Genomic DNA, 16,634 nt, shown 5'->3' with positions numbered 1-16,634 from the left:
CCATATGTTATGATATACATGTATAACATGCATGTATTTCAATTTTCCAATGGTTCATGAACTGGAGACTAACATTTTTTTTCTTTCAAGAAGCTGGTGTGAAATGATCAGTCTGTTGATGAACTGAAGGTACAATTACAGAACCTATTTCCTATTTGTAGATATGTCATTTCATTGTTCTTGATATTACAGTACTGGAATCTATCCATTTTTTTTTTCTTGTATTTCAGAAGTTGAAAACAGTCTTCAAACGGTGAACTTTGAGCCGCCCAGACAGGAGATCTGCACAGTCCCCTGCGATTGCCTTGTATCACTGTGGTCAGCATGGCAAGAATGCTCTGTGACCTGTCATGACCCCATCTCTCAAGAGGTCGGAGGTCACAGGTAAGATTTAGGATCCAAGGCCTATATGGCATGCATACTATTTAGATGTGTACATGTACATACTGTGAATTGAAGGTCTCCGAGTATTTAGCTCGGGTTACAATACCTGTTGCTCAACCAAGAGGCTGTTCTCACTACGTTCCTAAAACTAGTTTATTGGAAACTAATTTAACGCATAGTGAGAATGGTCAAAGCGGTCTTAGAAGCAATCTTCCAATCCAGTCTGGAAAACCACCTGGCGATGTAGTTTTCAAGATCGCTTTGCCTCGTTAAACTGGTTTTAGCGTAAGTGAGGACACAACCGTTCTACGGGAAGCGATCTTCGCATATTTTGAGTGCGCTGCTCCATACGAGAGGTGTAGAATGCCTATGCTGCAGTTTCAAATTTCGCGCAAAACATGTCACCCCCACTGAAAGCGTTTCCATAGCAACAAGAGCGCTTTACATGAAGGGGTTTAGAAAAGCACTTTCGTGTGATCAAGTGGGAACGCTAGCAAAGCGATCTTCCAAACTGGTTTCCTGAATCTGTTTCCAGTAAACTAGTTTTAGAAAGCGTAATGAGAATGGCCTTCAAGTGAAATATTTAGAGCTAAATCTTGACTTCCAATATACCAGTAGTTTATGCAACAGAAAAGCTATTACCAATGAAGTGCATACATGTGCACATTGTTTTGTCATTATTTGTAGAAGCTAATGTGAAAAAATAGCAGCAGTTTTGCTGACAATACATTACTGTAATAGATCTTTCCGTATTGGTATCATTTTCACATGATGTCCATATTATATTATTTAATATTTGAACAGATACTGGTTTCATTTATGCTAATTGTATTCTTTTCAAGCATTCCATCCACATGTTTGACATGCCAGGGAGGGTTCTCTGTAAAAAGACAAAATATCGATTTGGTCTTCCAAGAGTAAAAATAGGAAATTATGGTGGTGGTGATTTTTTTGCCTGATTGCTAAGGAAACGTGAATGCTTGTAAGCAAGTAACCAGATGACCGATGGCTTAAGGTCCTCTCCGAAGGATCTTGTTATGAGGATTAATGCCTTTTCCAAAGGGCAGTAGCACAACAAAACAGGAATCAAACCCGCCTAACCAGAATTCAAAACTGACGCTCTACCATATCGGCTATCACGCCTCCAATATTAGCTGATCTGAAATAATTTTTCTTATTCACACTGTAAAAATTTGAAATTGGTTTTGTGATGGCAGGTCAGGGCCCCCGTCTTACAAAGAGTAACGATTGATCCAATCATTCGTAACTCTATGGAAATCCATCAGTGTCATAATTTTTTTCTGCAGGAACTTTGCAAAATGTCCTTTTTTTAACAAAGGAGAATGCACCAAATTGTCAAGAAATCAATGAATTTATAGATATACATTCATATCTAGCAATTTTTTGAACAAACATGCATTTTGAATGTTGACTTTGCTGGCCATCCATAGTTGTGTTTGATCGGATCAATCGCAACTCTTTGTAAGACGGGTCCCGGATATATAAAGTTTTTATCCCCCCATGAATAGGATGAGGACGCGTAGGGTTCTGAGGGCTGCTTCAAATGGGGGGCTCCCATGCCCCCCTCTGGCGGATCATCAGCCTTGCTTGATTCAAAACATGACAACATGCCCCCAGTACGAATGGTATCTCCAGGTAAGTCATAACATTAGTATTGAGGGTTGCTTTGGTGATGATGGACATGATGATGATGTTGATGAGAAGGAGGAGAAGGGTGATCATGGTCAGGGTATTGACGGAGGATGACAGCGACGACGATGATGGTGATAAGGAGATGGAGGGGGGGTGGGAGGAGATGGAGGGGGATAGTAGTGGTGGTGGGGTTGATAGCAATGATGATGAAGACAGTTATTGTGGTGATGAATGATAGTGATGATGATGAGGAGTGATAATTGGACCAAATGGTTATAGACAAAATGTTGATGGATCGACGGAATGGCATTAGACTAAATAAAGGTAGACCAGGTGATGAGAGGACGAGTTGGCAGAGGAAGAATTGGCATTTAACATTGCTAACTAGTGTGTGTGTATATGAGTTTTTTCAGACGTGTATCAATCAGATATGATTAGTTAAGTCTGGGACAGACCTTTAATGTCACCATCCAAAAGACGTGACCAGGGCTCAAACTTCGAACCTCTGCATCAACTTATAACTTATTTTTCTTCAATTAACTTAGCGAACTTAAATTTACTTCTAAAATTTTTGCGTATCCTGTTAATAATTGTTTTTCTTGCTTATCTGTTATGTATTGTAATGTGCAGTTGAGTATATTTCAAATAGAAATTGTGCAATATAAATTTACAATTATTATTCAAAACTTTATTTTATTCTTTTCTATTTCAGGACTGGCAGCAGTGCAGAGTAACCCATAATTCTAGTGCCACATGTGGGGCTGGTATCGAGACTAGGCAAGTCTTCTGCATTGATAGCGGGAGCGATGTACTGACACCAGTAGCTGATGAATTCTGCTTCAATTCTGGTAAGGAGCGCAAACGTATAATTGCCAGAAAGTAAAATGATGGGCCGTATGCATGTATAATAGCGCAGTCTCCAGTTACACTACAAAGGTGTTGAAGCATCCAAGAAATAAATTCTATTGGTTACCCATTCATCTCACCTGGGTAGAGTGCGGGACGACATGAATAAATTTCTAACTGGAGGAAGATTTGAACCCACAACCTGAAGAGGAGAGTCTGAACCACTTGACCACTTTATCCATAACATCTTACACAAATGATGCATGCACATGAGTTCGTTAGGCGATCTATCCTCATGCGAGTTGAGGCTCTGTTCAATCCATTGCATGAAGCCGTTAGGCTGATTGCAATGGAGTGAACACGGCCTCAACGAGATTGGATAGGTCGCATAATGGACGAATGAAGGCATGCATCATTTGGTTTATACAACAAATTTTCTAGATTTTGTAATTTGACAGTAGATAAGAGAAAAAAATCAACAAAAGCAGATGGAATTAAGACATATTTTGCCTTTGTCTGACAATTCATTTTTTCTGAAAATATTTTTGTTTTCCCAATTTATGAAAGCATTTAATTGTTTATGTTCTTTTGTGATGCACTTTAATTCTTCATGAATCTGATCGCGCGCAGTCAGCCTTGTTGATGCGCGCAAACACACACACATACAAAATGTACGTATACACACATGCTTAGTGGTACACACTGAAGGAGAAACCTCAACCGTGCGATGGAAAAATAAAAAATGCACGGTCGCCGTGCAATGGAAAATAAAATTTGCCTGCAGCACAAAATGGATCAAGTATTGAATGGCATTCAACCAATCAAATTACAAGAATCTTTGTATGAGTTGTATAAAAGATACTTGTATATTTTCAGCTCTTTAATGGGAAATTCGGAATGGGTAACATTTACTCATTTTGGCCCCTAAACAAGTTGTTGCAAACAAGGAGGAAAAAGCTTTGGAAAAAAACATACCCTAAATACTTTTGACCCCGTGATTAACCACAGACCAGTCTTTCAAAACGACCTTTTTTGTGAAAATCTGTGTTTGAGGTACCCGTAACGAGTGCACGCGCGGCCCGCGTCTAAAACTGTAAAAACACCCCTTTCAACGCATTTTTTTTTGTCAGGCATGTGTACAGCAATATATTTGACTGCCCCCCCCCCCCCCGGATAAATGTCTTGCTGAAGGAAAACACGCCATGGCTACGATCCGAACCCACGACCCTCTAAAAGAAAAGAGTCAGAACCACTAGACCACAACGCGCCCACAAGAGTAGGGGAAACACCTGTGAAGGGGTCTACCTGTACCCTCTCCCCCCCCTCCCCATCAGTTATATAAAGAGGAATGACCTGCAGCTCATATATGCTTTTCACATTGCATTTCCTTAACCCCAGACTATCCTTAACCCCATACTATCTGCTTAGCCGGGGTTAACGCCTTAACCCCGGACTATCCCACAGCTCATGAATATTGATGATTTTACCATACAGAGCGTCATTAACGTGCAATTTCGACTTCTGTGATTGGCTATTGCTTAGCCCCGCTTTTTCTTAGCCCAGTTTTGTTTCACACTGCATCTCTTAGCACCGCAATTGTGGTGCTAGCACCACAGTAATCCGGCTAACCCTGCTTTTTTGCAGGTCCAGATAGTACCGTACTACGGTATTTACCTTGCAAGTCCATTTTGCTAAAACGTAGTGTGAAAACAAAGTGGGCTAAGCTTAGCCCTGGGAAATTGGTTGGGCTAAGGCCCCCCCCCCTTAGCCCCACTAATTTCTCGGGGTTAAGGGAAAAAAGTGCAGTGTGAAAAGCATAATAGTGGTTCAGTTGCTTTTCGCCTCCCAGGTACAGGTGGGCCAGGGAAGATTAGGATTAAGGTTAGGATTAGATTTGTGTGGGCTAACTTTATGTTTGCCTTGATGGGTGAATTTCCGCTACAAGCAACTGTAACAGGAGCTAGTGTCAAGGAACCCAGTCTCCTTGCTTTACTGGATTGAAGACATTTTTCTTGTTTCTCAGACCATCCCTTTTAAACTAGAAACATTTTATTTCTTGTAATTACTGGGCAATTTAATAAGATATGCACGGCCGACCTTCATGAAATTTTCTGTCTCGGATTTCTGGTTCTTTTGACAGTCTGTAATGTTCTCAAAGGACCATGAGTTGGTGAGTTTATAAAACGAAGTAAACCTTGAGAAAAATGGGGGTTCGGATACTGTGCATAAACGTCGATCATTTTGTAGAATTGCCCTGATTTTGCTCATTTTAGAACTCTTTCAAACACAATCAATTCTTTAAAATGCAATCTAGTTCTTACTTACTTTTCATTTTAGGTTCTGAGATTTGTTTGCTTCTCTTGGATATAATCATGTCTATGTCCCTCCATATAATCAAAACTTTACAATGTGGTGATCAAACGATTGATTGGTTTAGCAAACATTACCGTTGGTTATTAATAGCACTTATGCTGTCATATTGAATCAGAATGGTACATGTTGTGATTGATTATGCAAGGACTGTAATGAATACTGCTAATGAGGTGTATTAATGTTCATTTATTTCCACTTGACAGATAAAGTTGCTAGACTGGAAGCTAGACAAATTGAATTCAGTTCTGTCTACCTATAATTATATCTTTAGATATCCCTCCTTGCAATTTCCCTCATTTCTCCATTCCCAATTTTTTACAATCAAATCGCTATGTTGAGGTAAAAGCAACCATCCGTGGGGGTGTTTCACAAAGATTTAAGTACGACTTAGAGTCGCACTTAAATACTGAGTGCGATTGTGTCATGAGGACGTGCGCTAATGTGTATCTATCAATGAGATTGCACGTTGAATATCATGTACGCCTCGGCATTTAAGTGCAACTTAAGTCGTACTTAAATGTTTGTGAACCCCCCCCCCGGTTACTTGTTCCAAGACATTTCCTGTGACGACTATTTCTCCAGCGAGTATTCCTCCACTGTAAATTCCACACGCTGATTGGATGACCCACTTCATCCCTGGATCTAACACTGTACCCTATCCTAAACCTAACATAGACTCTTTTGTAACCCTATAACCCTAACCCTACATCTTAGAAGAAATAAAGCATGGAGCAGTTGTCGTCTCACCGAATTACCAATTGTCAAATTCACGTTTAAATTAGATTGCGTTAAATGCAGTTGATTTCGACATCAATTGATACCTTTCTTAAGTTGTACTTAATATCATATATTCCTCCATGAATTTCTGAAATATTTCTGGTGATTCTTCATTCCCAATTGAGTATCAAAACATCTCTGCTTTTTATTGATTAAAAATGGGAAAATTGTTGCTTGAACATTAGCCTCTCTTGTGTTTAAACTATGTCCTGAAATTCCACCTACTCGTAATGGTGCCCAAAATGATGTAAAAGATGACTAGAATCCTTTATATTGGACTATAAAAAAGATCTTTTAAGTTTCTTGATTTACTTGAGGTATCAACAATGGACTTAGCTTATCCTTATATATTCGTATGCGCACTCCTTGCAATCAAATTGCCTTCTTGAACAAGTGTGAACGCACCCTGCTAGTCAAACCTGTGATTTATCAAAATGAGATGAGGCATGGTTCATTTCCATTTTTTTTGCAATCTAATTGCTATCTTGAACTAGTGCGAACACTCCCTGCTGGTCAAACCTCTAATTTGTCAAAATGAGATAAGCTCTCATTTTTTTGCAATCTAATTGCTATCTTGAGCTAGTGTGAATGCACCCTGCTGGTCAAACCTCTAATTTGTCAAAATGAGATAAGGCAGGCTTTAATGGGTAGAGGAAATGATGAGGATGTATCAATTTGTATTACTGCTTCTATCCACACTCATCTGTGATATCCTCCTATTAATCAAATAATCTTAAAGTAGGTGTCAGTAATGGGACTATTATGACCATCTAGACACCCATATTTGCCTTAAGGCTTAAATATCTTTAGAGGGATTAGACTGTGTTTGCATTAGAAAGGATAAAGAGAAGATTGTTGTTGTTGTTATTGTTATTGATTATCATCATTATTGGTTTATTAGTATTATTTGTAGTAACATTATTATTATTGTTGTTATTATCATTATTATTGTTATTCTTCTTTGTATGTACTGTATGTATGTTATTACTTCTTTTTTGTAATCCTCCCATTTCTTTTTTCTCCTTCTCCTTCATCTTCTTCTTCATCATCATCTTTTCTTCTTTTTATTCTTGGTCCATTCTTTTCATTTACAGACTACTCCATTTTCTTCTTACTTTTCATTACTTTCCTCTTTCTTTTCAGTTTGTTGAAGCTTAAAAAAATGACTTTTTCTATGCACCTTGATTTTATTTTATTTCATTTTAGTTTGTTTTATTATTTATTTCATTATTCCTATTCCTATTTCTATTTATTTTATTTTTTTATTGATTATTATTGTTTAATTTCATTATTTTTTGGGGGTGGGACATTTTTCAAGAACCTTAACAATTGGATTAATATTGTTCGCTCAAAAACAGTGTAATTGCCGGTTGCCATGCCAACACATCAAAAGGAAATAATATAAGGTTATAGTATATACTATGGTGTTATAGCTTATTTCCTGGAGGAAGGTTTGTACTGTTTTCAGGAAAAATATACTTAAGTAGTGTCTATCTTTTGTTTATTTTTAACTACTACTTAGGTATTTAATCAAGGATGTGGTGGACAGTCTTTTTAGGCTAGAATTCAGGAAAAATACTTTAACTTGTCTATGTTTTGTTTATTTTAAACAACTTTCTGTTCTCCATTCTGTGTAGTGGTGGTTGATTTGTGATTCATTTTTTCTTTTTAGGTGGTCTGTCTATGACAGATCACCTATTGATTTCGTCAGAATTTTCTTTCTTTATTATTTATTTTTAGCACCTATGTTTGTCGCCAACTTTTCTCGGAATTGGCTGAATCAATTTTGCTGATTTTTTCGTCATACATAGAATCTATCATAGAGACGGCATACTAAGCTTTTGAAGGTCATATGGTTATGATGACGTCATCTACGCGCCATTTTGTAAAATTCTTCATTTGATCATATCTTCATTATCAATTATCAAAAATTAACAATATTTACATGACATTAACTTCATGTCAAGGGTCAACTGTCAATGTCATCAAAGGTCATGTAAAGGTCATGACGCGCGCGCGCGTCAAAGGTAAAAAAATCGTCTAAATGACCTATAAATTTTTTTGGGTACGTTTCAGGTCATTTTGAGCATTTCAAAAATTTGTGCGCGCGCATATGCTTCCGCGCATAACGCCCTAACGCAACACAGAAACAACGTTTTTTTTACATCATTGCATTGATAATAAATTTCTGAACAATTTGATACCTTGATCAACCTTCTACAACCATTAATAACGAAATTAACACCCGTTAAACTTTGCAGCACGTGTGCGCGCGAGCTCTCACTATAGGCCATATATGGGCAAAAACATGCCTATTGAAAATTCACTGTAGCTCTTTAAATAGTCCGTTGACCCCCAATTTTTTTTTCATATATCGATAGGGTATTAGTTGTAAATTTGATTTCATGTCATCAATGTCCCTCAATTTGATCATGACGTCATCAAAATGGCGCCTAAACTAAAAATTTCCTTTTTTCAAAAATGACGTCATTAAATTTATGCAAATTTGGTTGTAACTTCTCAAATATAGATCGTTTTTCGCCCAGATTTCGATATGTTGTAGTTTAGAATGTACTTTATCTCCTTAATTATCATAAAATTTCAATTTTAGAAACGCATCATTGCGTAAAACAGCGATGAAAAGAGGCATGTCATTTTTCCTCATTTTGCGTGTAATCTCTATGGGACATGACTTTTTCTCAAAACTAGATTCGACATTCCTCTATTTCGTGAGCCATATCTCTATTTTCTCTTTTCAGTATTCCCTGAGCTTGTAATATGTTGTAGCTGAGATTCTAAGCTTTCGGAAGTGTGCCCTCCATTTTTTGATCAGATGCCGAGATCATGCCCGTTTTTCACTTGCAAAATTGGAATTGTAATTCTCAAAATTGCTTACGTGTAATCTCTATGGGGAATATCGTGGCTCAATGGATAACGCACTTGACTTGTGTTCTCGGGGCACAGGTTCGAGTCCTGGGGGTGAACAAGATGATTTTTTTTCTTTTTGCCACCTCTTACATGATCCTTTATGATAATTAAAAGGTATAAAAGTTAAAACTTAGCAAGATAAAAATTTTAATTACTTTTTTTTCATATCACATGTATTGTCATACATCAAAGAGACCCTGTTCACAGTGCTTTATCATCTCCTGTCTTTCACAAGTATTCCATCCATAATGAACATTCAGTTGTCATCATGAAGATCACATTGATCTGCATGAACGTGGTAATAGTGATCATGATGGCAATAATAAAGACAGACCACCTAATTCGTCCGCATGACGAATTAAATTCTAGTTTTTTTAAATTCTAGTCTAAGATAAATGTTCCAACTCCTCCTTTGCACCTTCATGTCTTAGAAATATTAATAATAATATTTGATTTGATTTATCGATTTCCGTTTCACAATTGTACATACAGTGTAATATGATAAACATAACGTAACAAGGTCGAAAATACTACAAGACATGATATAATATATATATATAAACATAATCGTAGATTTTAGGAACACAATTTGATAAATTACCTCAGATGACAATTGTATTTAAAAGTAAAACGGAGAGTCTTGCCGAAAAACAAAGGTACATGTAAGCTTTTGCAAAAGGTAAGCCCCTAACTTAGTTCCATTACAAAATTACAGCAATTAATGAAAGATAATGATAATAATATAAACAAACACACAGACACAAGTGTAGTTTTTCTGAATTCTAGCCTTCAAAGATTGCTAAACATACTTGAATATAAAGCCACCCACCCATCCTTTAAAGAAATCCCCCACAGAAATTTTCAAGCTTGCGGCAAGCGTGCGACTAGCTTGCGCAAGCTTGCGGCATGCTAGTAACTAGCATGCGGCTAGCTTAATAAGCGTGTAATATGCGTACAGAGTAATAGTTAAGCGATCTTTTAACGAGCAGGGACTGTTCGCTAGCATGCACTCGCTTATTAAGCGAGCGCCCTGCTAGTCGCATGCTAGTTACTAGCAAGCGGCACGCTTAAATTTCTGTAGGGGCCGTTAAAGAAAGATCAGTGCCTATCAATACAAAGTTGGCTTGACTTCAATGTTGGGTGCTGGTTGACCAAGCTTTTTTTGTCAAAATTGGTTCTCAGTCAAGATAATATTGTGTGCTCAAAAGGGGGAGGGGTACTTATTGACAAAATGTCTCGCAAAATTTCCTGGCATGACACTAAGTTTAATGATGAAAGGGTATCGGGTCCTTGGGCCCGTTTCATGAAACATCTTATATTAACATATGTGCAATAAAATAAAATGTGGAGCGTTGTAGCCCAGTGGATCTTCTGACTTTGAAACAGAGGGTCGTGGGTTCGAATCCCAGCCATGGCGTAATTTCCTTCAGCAAGAAATTCATCCACATTGTGCTGCACTCGACCCATGTGAGGTGAATGGGTACCCGGCAGGATTAATTCCTTGAATGCATGAGCGCTGAAAGGCAGCTCGAGCTAAAGCCAGGGTAATAATAATAATAACAACGTGCCTCGGAATAGAATATTTCTAGATAGATGGCGCTATATAAATGCCTATTATTATTATTATTATTATAATTGTTATTATTATTATTATTATTATTATTATTATTATTGTTATTGTTATTGTTATTATTATTATTATTGTTGTTGTTGTTGTTGTTGTTGTTGTTGTTATTGTTATTGTTATTATTATTGTTATTATTATTATTATTATTATTATTATTATTATTATTATTATTATTGTTATTGTTATTATTATTATTATTATTATTATTATTATTATTATTATCATTATTATTATTATTATTATTATTATTATTGTTATTGTTATTATTATTATTATTATTATTATTATTATTATTATTGTTATTGTTATTGTTATTATTATTATTTTTGTTATTGTTATTGTTGTTGTTGTTGTTGTTGTTGTTATTATTGTTATTAAAAGTTGAATGTCACGAAAAATCCCTCAATCTGATATGCTGATAGTAAATTTAATATAGAAATTGTGTATTATTACATGGAACTAGACCATGGTCTATGATATGCTATTTGGTTAACAGTCTGAATGGCTGTTCATTGTTTTTCAAAGAGGAAACGTGGAAGGTTTATTTTCAATGTGATGTCACTTCCACCTTAATGTATTGTTGAATACAATCAATAAAGTTTTCTCTTGGTATACAAAGGTAAAGGTGAGCGGGGGGGGGAAAAGAAAATATTGAAAGAAGACGAAGAAGAGTCCAAAGGGAAGAGGAAGGAGTAGAAAAAGTTAAAAGTAGTAGGAGAAGAAGAAGAGAAAAGAGAAGACAAAGAAGATAACGGAGATGAAGAAGTTTGAGAAGAAGGGAGAAATTGAAGAAGAAAAAAAAAGAAGAAGAATAAGAAGAAGAGGAGGAGTCCGAGGAGGAGGAGAAGAGGGGAGAGGGGGGGAACCATGAAGGAGTAGACAAAGGATGTGAAGAAGGGAACAAGAAAAGAAGAAAGATCAGAAGAAGAGGAAAAGAGAGAAGGGTGAGGAAGAAAATTAAATACGAAAAAAGTAGAAGAAGAAGAAGATGACAAGAAGAGGAGTGATAGGACTTTCATTATTCTTTCTCACACGAGGACAAAAGTAGAGCAAATTCCATCAATATGCATTAGTTCTGAAAAAAGACTTGTAACAATAATTTCTTGTGAAATCGGTAAATCTGAAAAAAACTCTTGTCAATCAAGATTGTTTCTTGATTCACAAGGTTAGAATTTTCATAGAGTGGTCTCACCCTTTCATCACTAACAGCTTCCAATGAAATGTGTTAAATATAAAAACCTATATTATTTCCCCTTCTGCTAATCAGATTCCACAAGCATCTTCAAACCTGTCGCCAATCGGGCCTGCTACCTTGACTGCCCGGTGGACTGTGAAGTCGGCCACTGGTCACACTGGTCATCCTGTACAAAGAGTTGCGGTGAGGGCGCCGTTCAGATGCGCTACCGAGAAGTGCTGGTGGAGACGCTGTTTGACGGCCAGGAGTGCCCATCGCTTGTTGAGCTGAGGGCATGCGAAGCCATTGAATGTGCATGGTGGCATATCGGTAAGTTGGGTAACATACAGTCCGACCTCTCTTATCCGGACACGTTGGGACCAGCACCAATCCGGATAAGGGAATTATCCAGATCTGGGAGACCCAATATTAAATACACGCAGCTGCGCTGCCGACTGCCTCCCCAGGCCACCGGCAGTAGCTACACTAAGTGGGCGTACGGTAAAGACAATATTTACTGCAGAGTCTGCAAATTATAGGCATTGTTTTTATGGAAATTAAATCGATCGATGGCCAAAACTCTTGGATAATTTACCTGCTAAAATGACTGAGGTATACATCGAGCATACCTCAAAAGAAAGTGAATGACTCGATGAAACCAAGTTTTAAAATTAGATCATCGTGACGGGTATCGCAGCTTTGCAATGTCAGCCATTGTTCCACTGACTGTAGGCTCAAACATGATAGATGGCGCTGTCCGTATTGAGGCCTAAAGTTAGCTAGCAAGACATGTGTTGTTTTTCACGCGAAGCAAAAAGAGAAACGTGATGAAATGTTTGTGCTGCACCCTGATTTACTGGAAATTATCATTCCTGAAGTTCTTTTGGTGATTTGGGTGAGATATTTTCATGAAAAATATGTTTGGTGTAGGGTGAATGTTGGGAAATATATTTAATCTAAGAGAGTTTACGTATAGGATTGAGTTTATATTGAAATCTCATTTCCTCACGTACCGTAATAGGATTAAAAAATAAAATCTCGGCAAGTGTGCGTCCGGATAATAGAGAGATCCGGATAAGGGGAGGCCGGATAAGAGAGGTCGGACTGTACCTGTATGCTGTTAATGGATTGTTTATTAATGGTCAAGAGCCTTTTCAATGGGTTATGCAATGACCCTTGGGAGCATTTCATCAATATTTTCATCCGACAAGTTGTCAGATCTGACATCTTTCCATGATTTTGATTGGGCTGAGAGGCACTGTTCCTATGGTAACTGTCGGATTAAATGGGACTTGTCGGATAAAACGTCCGACAAGTCCTTTCATGAAACGCCTCCCAGGTCTGTTGCTATGTCTGTGTACCATCCTTACTTCACATTACAACTACATAATTTTCTGAGTTCTAAGTTTCAATCAGCACATGGTCAAATTATCAAAATCGCAGCTCTTTGTAAAAGAGGGCTCAGACCTGCTTTTGCAACCGGTACTTCTGGACTTGGTGCATGTCTGTAGCATACCCCCCCCCTCTTATCTAATTGACCCCCAACCAAACCCCTATCCTCTTCAGTGCCTAGTTCTTTCCTCCACATTACTTTCCTCCCAAATGACTACATGATCTAATTATCACATTAAGGACACTGTGACATGGATTTGCAAGAAAAGTTCATTATCGCGGGCGATCATCCCAAGAGGGAAACAATTATGGCAGGATGTTTTTTGACAATATCCTCATGTTGTACTCCCCAATGACTCAGTGCTTTATTTTACACCCCTCCATCATTGGTATATCCTGATACTAATAACCCCCCCCCCCTCCTTCCCCTATCCTTGCATTATGTGCATGTTTAATTCAATTGAATCAAATGATTCGGATCATAGTCACTTGGTGTGTAGGCAGTGTTCTACTTTTTCAGAAAATCTAATACAAAATGGTCTAAACTCGTTGGCCCGTATTTTGGGATGTACGTAAGCTCTGGTCTAAAGTTGTGTTCTAACTATGGAAAGCCAACCGTGACGCCATATTTTAAATAGGTTCATCTGTTACTCAGATCATTCATAACTCTTTGGGAATAATAATTAGTTTTCCTCTTCATTTTAGCATAATGAAAGGCCGCAACGAACATAACAAACGTACTAAGTGAACAAACTTTTGACAATTTTGGCTTCCTGTAATTTTAGCACAGTGTTAGACCGTGGCCTTTGTTTAATCGAATACGGGCCATGTGGTCTACTATCAATTTAGTCTAATTGATTACCATTTGGTCTCAGCTACACTTTGCATGATAGGCCTACTGCTTTTCAATAATAAAATTATAATAATACATAGAATTAGTATAACATGCTTTCCATCTTAATAGTTAGATGCTCAAGGCACTGAAGAGCATATTACAGGAAGGGAGAAAAATAACTATACAAGAATATCTAGCATTCAATACTTGGTTGTCTGTCAAAGAGCACCATAATACAAGTACATCATTAGGTTGCTGATCATGTCTGATCATTGCTGATCATGGTTTCCAAAGAGAATTCCACAGGCCTGTTTCCCATGATGTCTTTGAAACTTAAACTCGCAATATGTAGATCTACTTTATCACTGTGTCTACAGTGGACTCATTAGGTGGTCTGTCATGAATATGACAGATCACCTATTATATTCGTCAGAATTTTCTTTATTTTTATTGCCAAAGCTAGTAACCACTTTATCTCAATATCGGGCATGTCAATTTCCTTGATTTTCATGTCATGTATGGCAATCATTATGGACATGCCAAACGAAACTTTTCAAGGTTATCAAATCATGATGACGTCATCTAGGCGCCATTTTGTGAAATTAAATGATTGATCATATCATCGCAACTAATCATCAAAAATCATCCATATTTGCATCATATCAAGTTCAGGTGACAAGTCATCAGGACATGTCAACAGAGGTCATGCTAAGGTCACGACGCGCACGTACGCGCGCGTCAAAATTTGAAAATTCTCCAAATCAACCGTGGTCAAGTTTGGGTACGTTTCAGGCCATTTTGAGCATGTCAAGAATTTGCGCGCGCACAGGTATGCGTGCGTGTTCTTGCTCCTATCATCGCTATGCCTCTTCGAGTCGTCATTTATTTTATGTCTGTCCATTGTCCATGATCTTCTGATTAATTTGATACCTCATTCAGCCTCTTACGACCAATAATACCGGAATGCGCGTCCATTCAAATTTGCATTGCACGCGCGTGCAAACTCGCAAAATAAGTCATAAGTGGGCAAAAATATGCCTATATAAAATTCACTGTAGCTCTTCAGGGAGTCCGTTGACCCCCAATTTTTTTTTCCTATTCGAATAGAGTATGAATAGGAGATATGATTTCATGACACATTTGACCCTTAAAAACATCGTGACGTCATCAAGATGGCGTCTGAACTAAAAATTAACGTTTTCTGTTTCATGATATCACCACACTCATGTAAATTCATTCTAATTCCGTAAATATTGGTCTTTTCTCGCCAAATTTTCAATATGTTTTAGCTTAAAATGTATCCTTTAGGTAATATGTCCATTGGTTTATTTTAAAGCTTGTACTACTCTCAAAACTAGAATTTTTAGAGGTTTGTCATCATGCCAATTTTCTACTTGGAAAAATTTACATTGACAATAAGTTTCCCGTTTTGCACAAGCAGTTCGTCGAAAAGAATTGTGGTCGACTGGATAACGCACCTGACTGGTAATGCAGGGGCTGGTGGTTCAAACCTCGCTCGACTCTTTTTTTTTTTTTTTTTTTTTTTTTAACCCTTTTTAGGTGGTCTGTCATGAATATGACAGATCACCTATTATATTCGTCAGAATTTTCTTTATTTTTATTGCCAAAGCTAGTAACCACTTTATCTCAATATCGGGCATGTCAATTTCCTTGATTTTCATGTCATGTATGGCAATCATTATGGACATGCCAAACGAAACTTTTCAAGGTTATCAAATCATGATGACGTCATCTAGGCGCCATTTTGTGAAATTAAATGATTGATCATATCATCGCAACTAATCATCAAAAATCATCCATATTTGCATCATATCAAGTTCAGGTGACAAGTCATCAGGACATGTCAACAGAGGTCATGCTAAGGTCACGACGCGCACGTACGCGCGCGTCAAAATTTTAAAAATTCTCCAAATCAACCGTGGTCAAGTTTGGGTACGTTTCAGGCCATTTTGAGCATGTCAAGAATTTGCGCGCGCACAGGTATGCGTGCGCGTTCTTGCTCCTATCATCGCTATGCCTCTTCGAGTCGTCATTTATTTTATGTCTGTCCATTGTCCATGATCTTCTGATTAATTTGATACCTCATTCAGCCTCTTACGACCAATAATACCGGAATGCGCGTCCATTCAAATTTGCATTGCACGCGCGTGCAAACTCGCAAAATAAGTCATAAGTGGGCAAAAATATGCCTATATAAAATTCACTGTAGCTCTTCAGGGAGTCCGTTGACCCCCAATTTTTCCTCACTCGTCAATATACTCAATATCTCATTTGGAAATTGCATAAATACCACAAAATTGCTTAAAAAATAAAAATTACACATTTTCGCAACATACGTCAACGTATTTATGCATATTTGACCGTATCTTCATTATTAGTGGTCAGTTTTCTCTCAAATTTTGATATGATGTAGTCGAAAAAATTCTCTACAAATAACGTGTGAATAATTTTCACTTTTGACCACAGCATCAATGTGTTGTGACCTGTTTAAGTTTTTCCAAATTTTTTCTGGGCCTATTTTTTGAGAATTTTCTTAAGAAAATATTTTATTAATCAATTTTACGGTCTTCCTATAAATTTCAAGCCAACTGGTTTTGCGTTTTTTCACGTAGGACATTTTTGTA

The 16,634-nt window shown here is 37.4% G+C and overlaps 1 protein-coding gene across 2 annotated transcripts in view; it reads left to right on the top strand.

The window, feature by feature from the left end:
* The window catches only part of LOC121416971 (thrombospondin type-1 domain-containing protein 7A-like), a 60,196-nt gene that overhangs the window by 13,554 nt on the left and 30,008 nt on the right, over positions 1–16,634 (top strand). For both annotated transcript variants that reach the window (XM_041610509.1, XM_041610510.1), the window contains exons 3-6: positions 231–384; positions 1,914–2,040; positions 2,750–2,885; positions 11,856–12,092. In XM_041610509.1, the coding sequence (XP_041466443.1) occupies positions 231–384; positions 1,914–2,040; positions 2,750–2,885; positions 11,856–12,092 (654 nt within the window). The remainder of the gene's footprint in view (positions 1–230; positions 385–1,913; positions 2,041–2,749; positions 2,886–11,855; positions 12,093–16,634) is intronic.

This window comes from Lytechinus variegatus, chromosome 6, assembly GCF_018143015.1.
Source record: "Lytechinus variegatus isolate NC3 chromosome 6, Lvar_3.0, whole genome shotgun sequence".
In the NCBI taxonomy this organism is placed as follows: Eukaryota; Metazoa; Echinodermata; class Echinoidea; order Temnopleuroida; family Toxopneustidae; genus Lytechinus; species Lytechinus variegatus.
The sequence above is the reverse complement of the archived record's forward strand: the minus strand, read 5'-3'. Positions and strand labels throughout refer to the sequence as shown.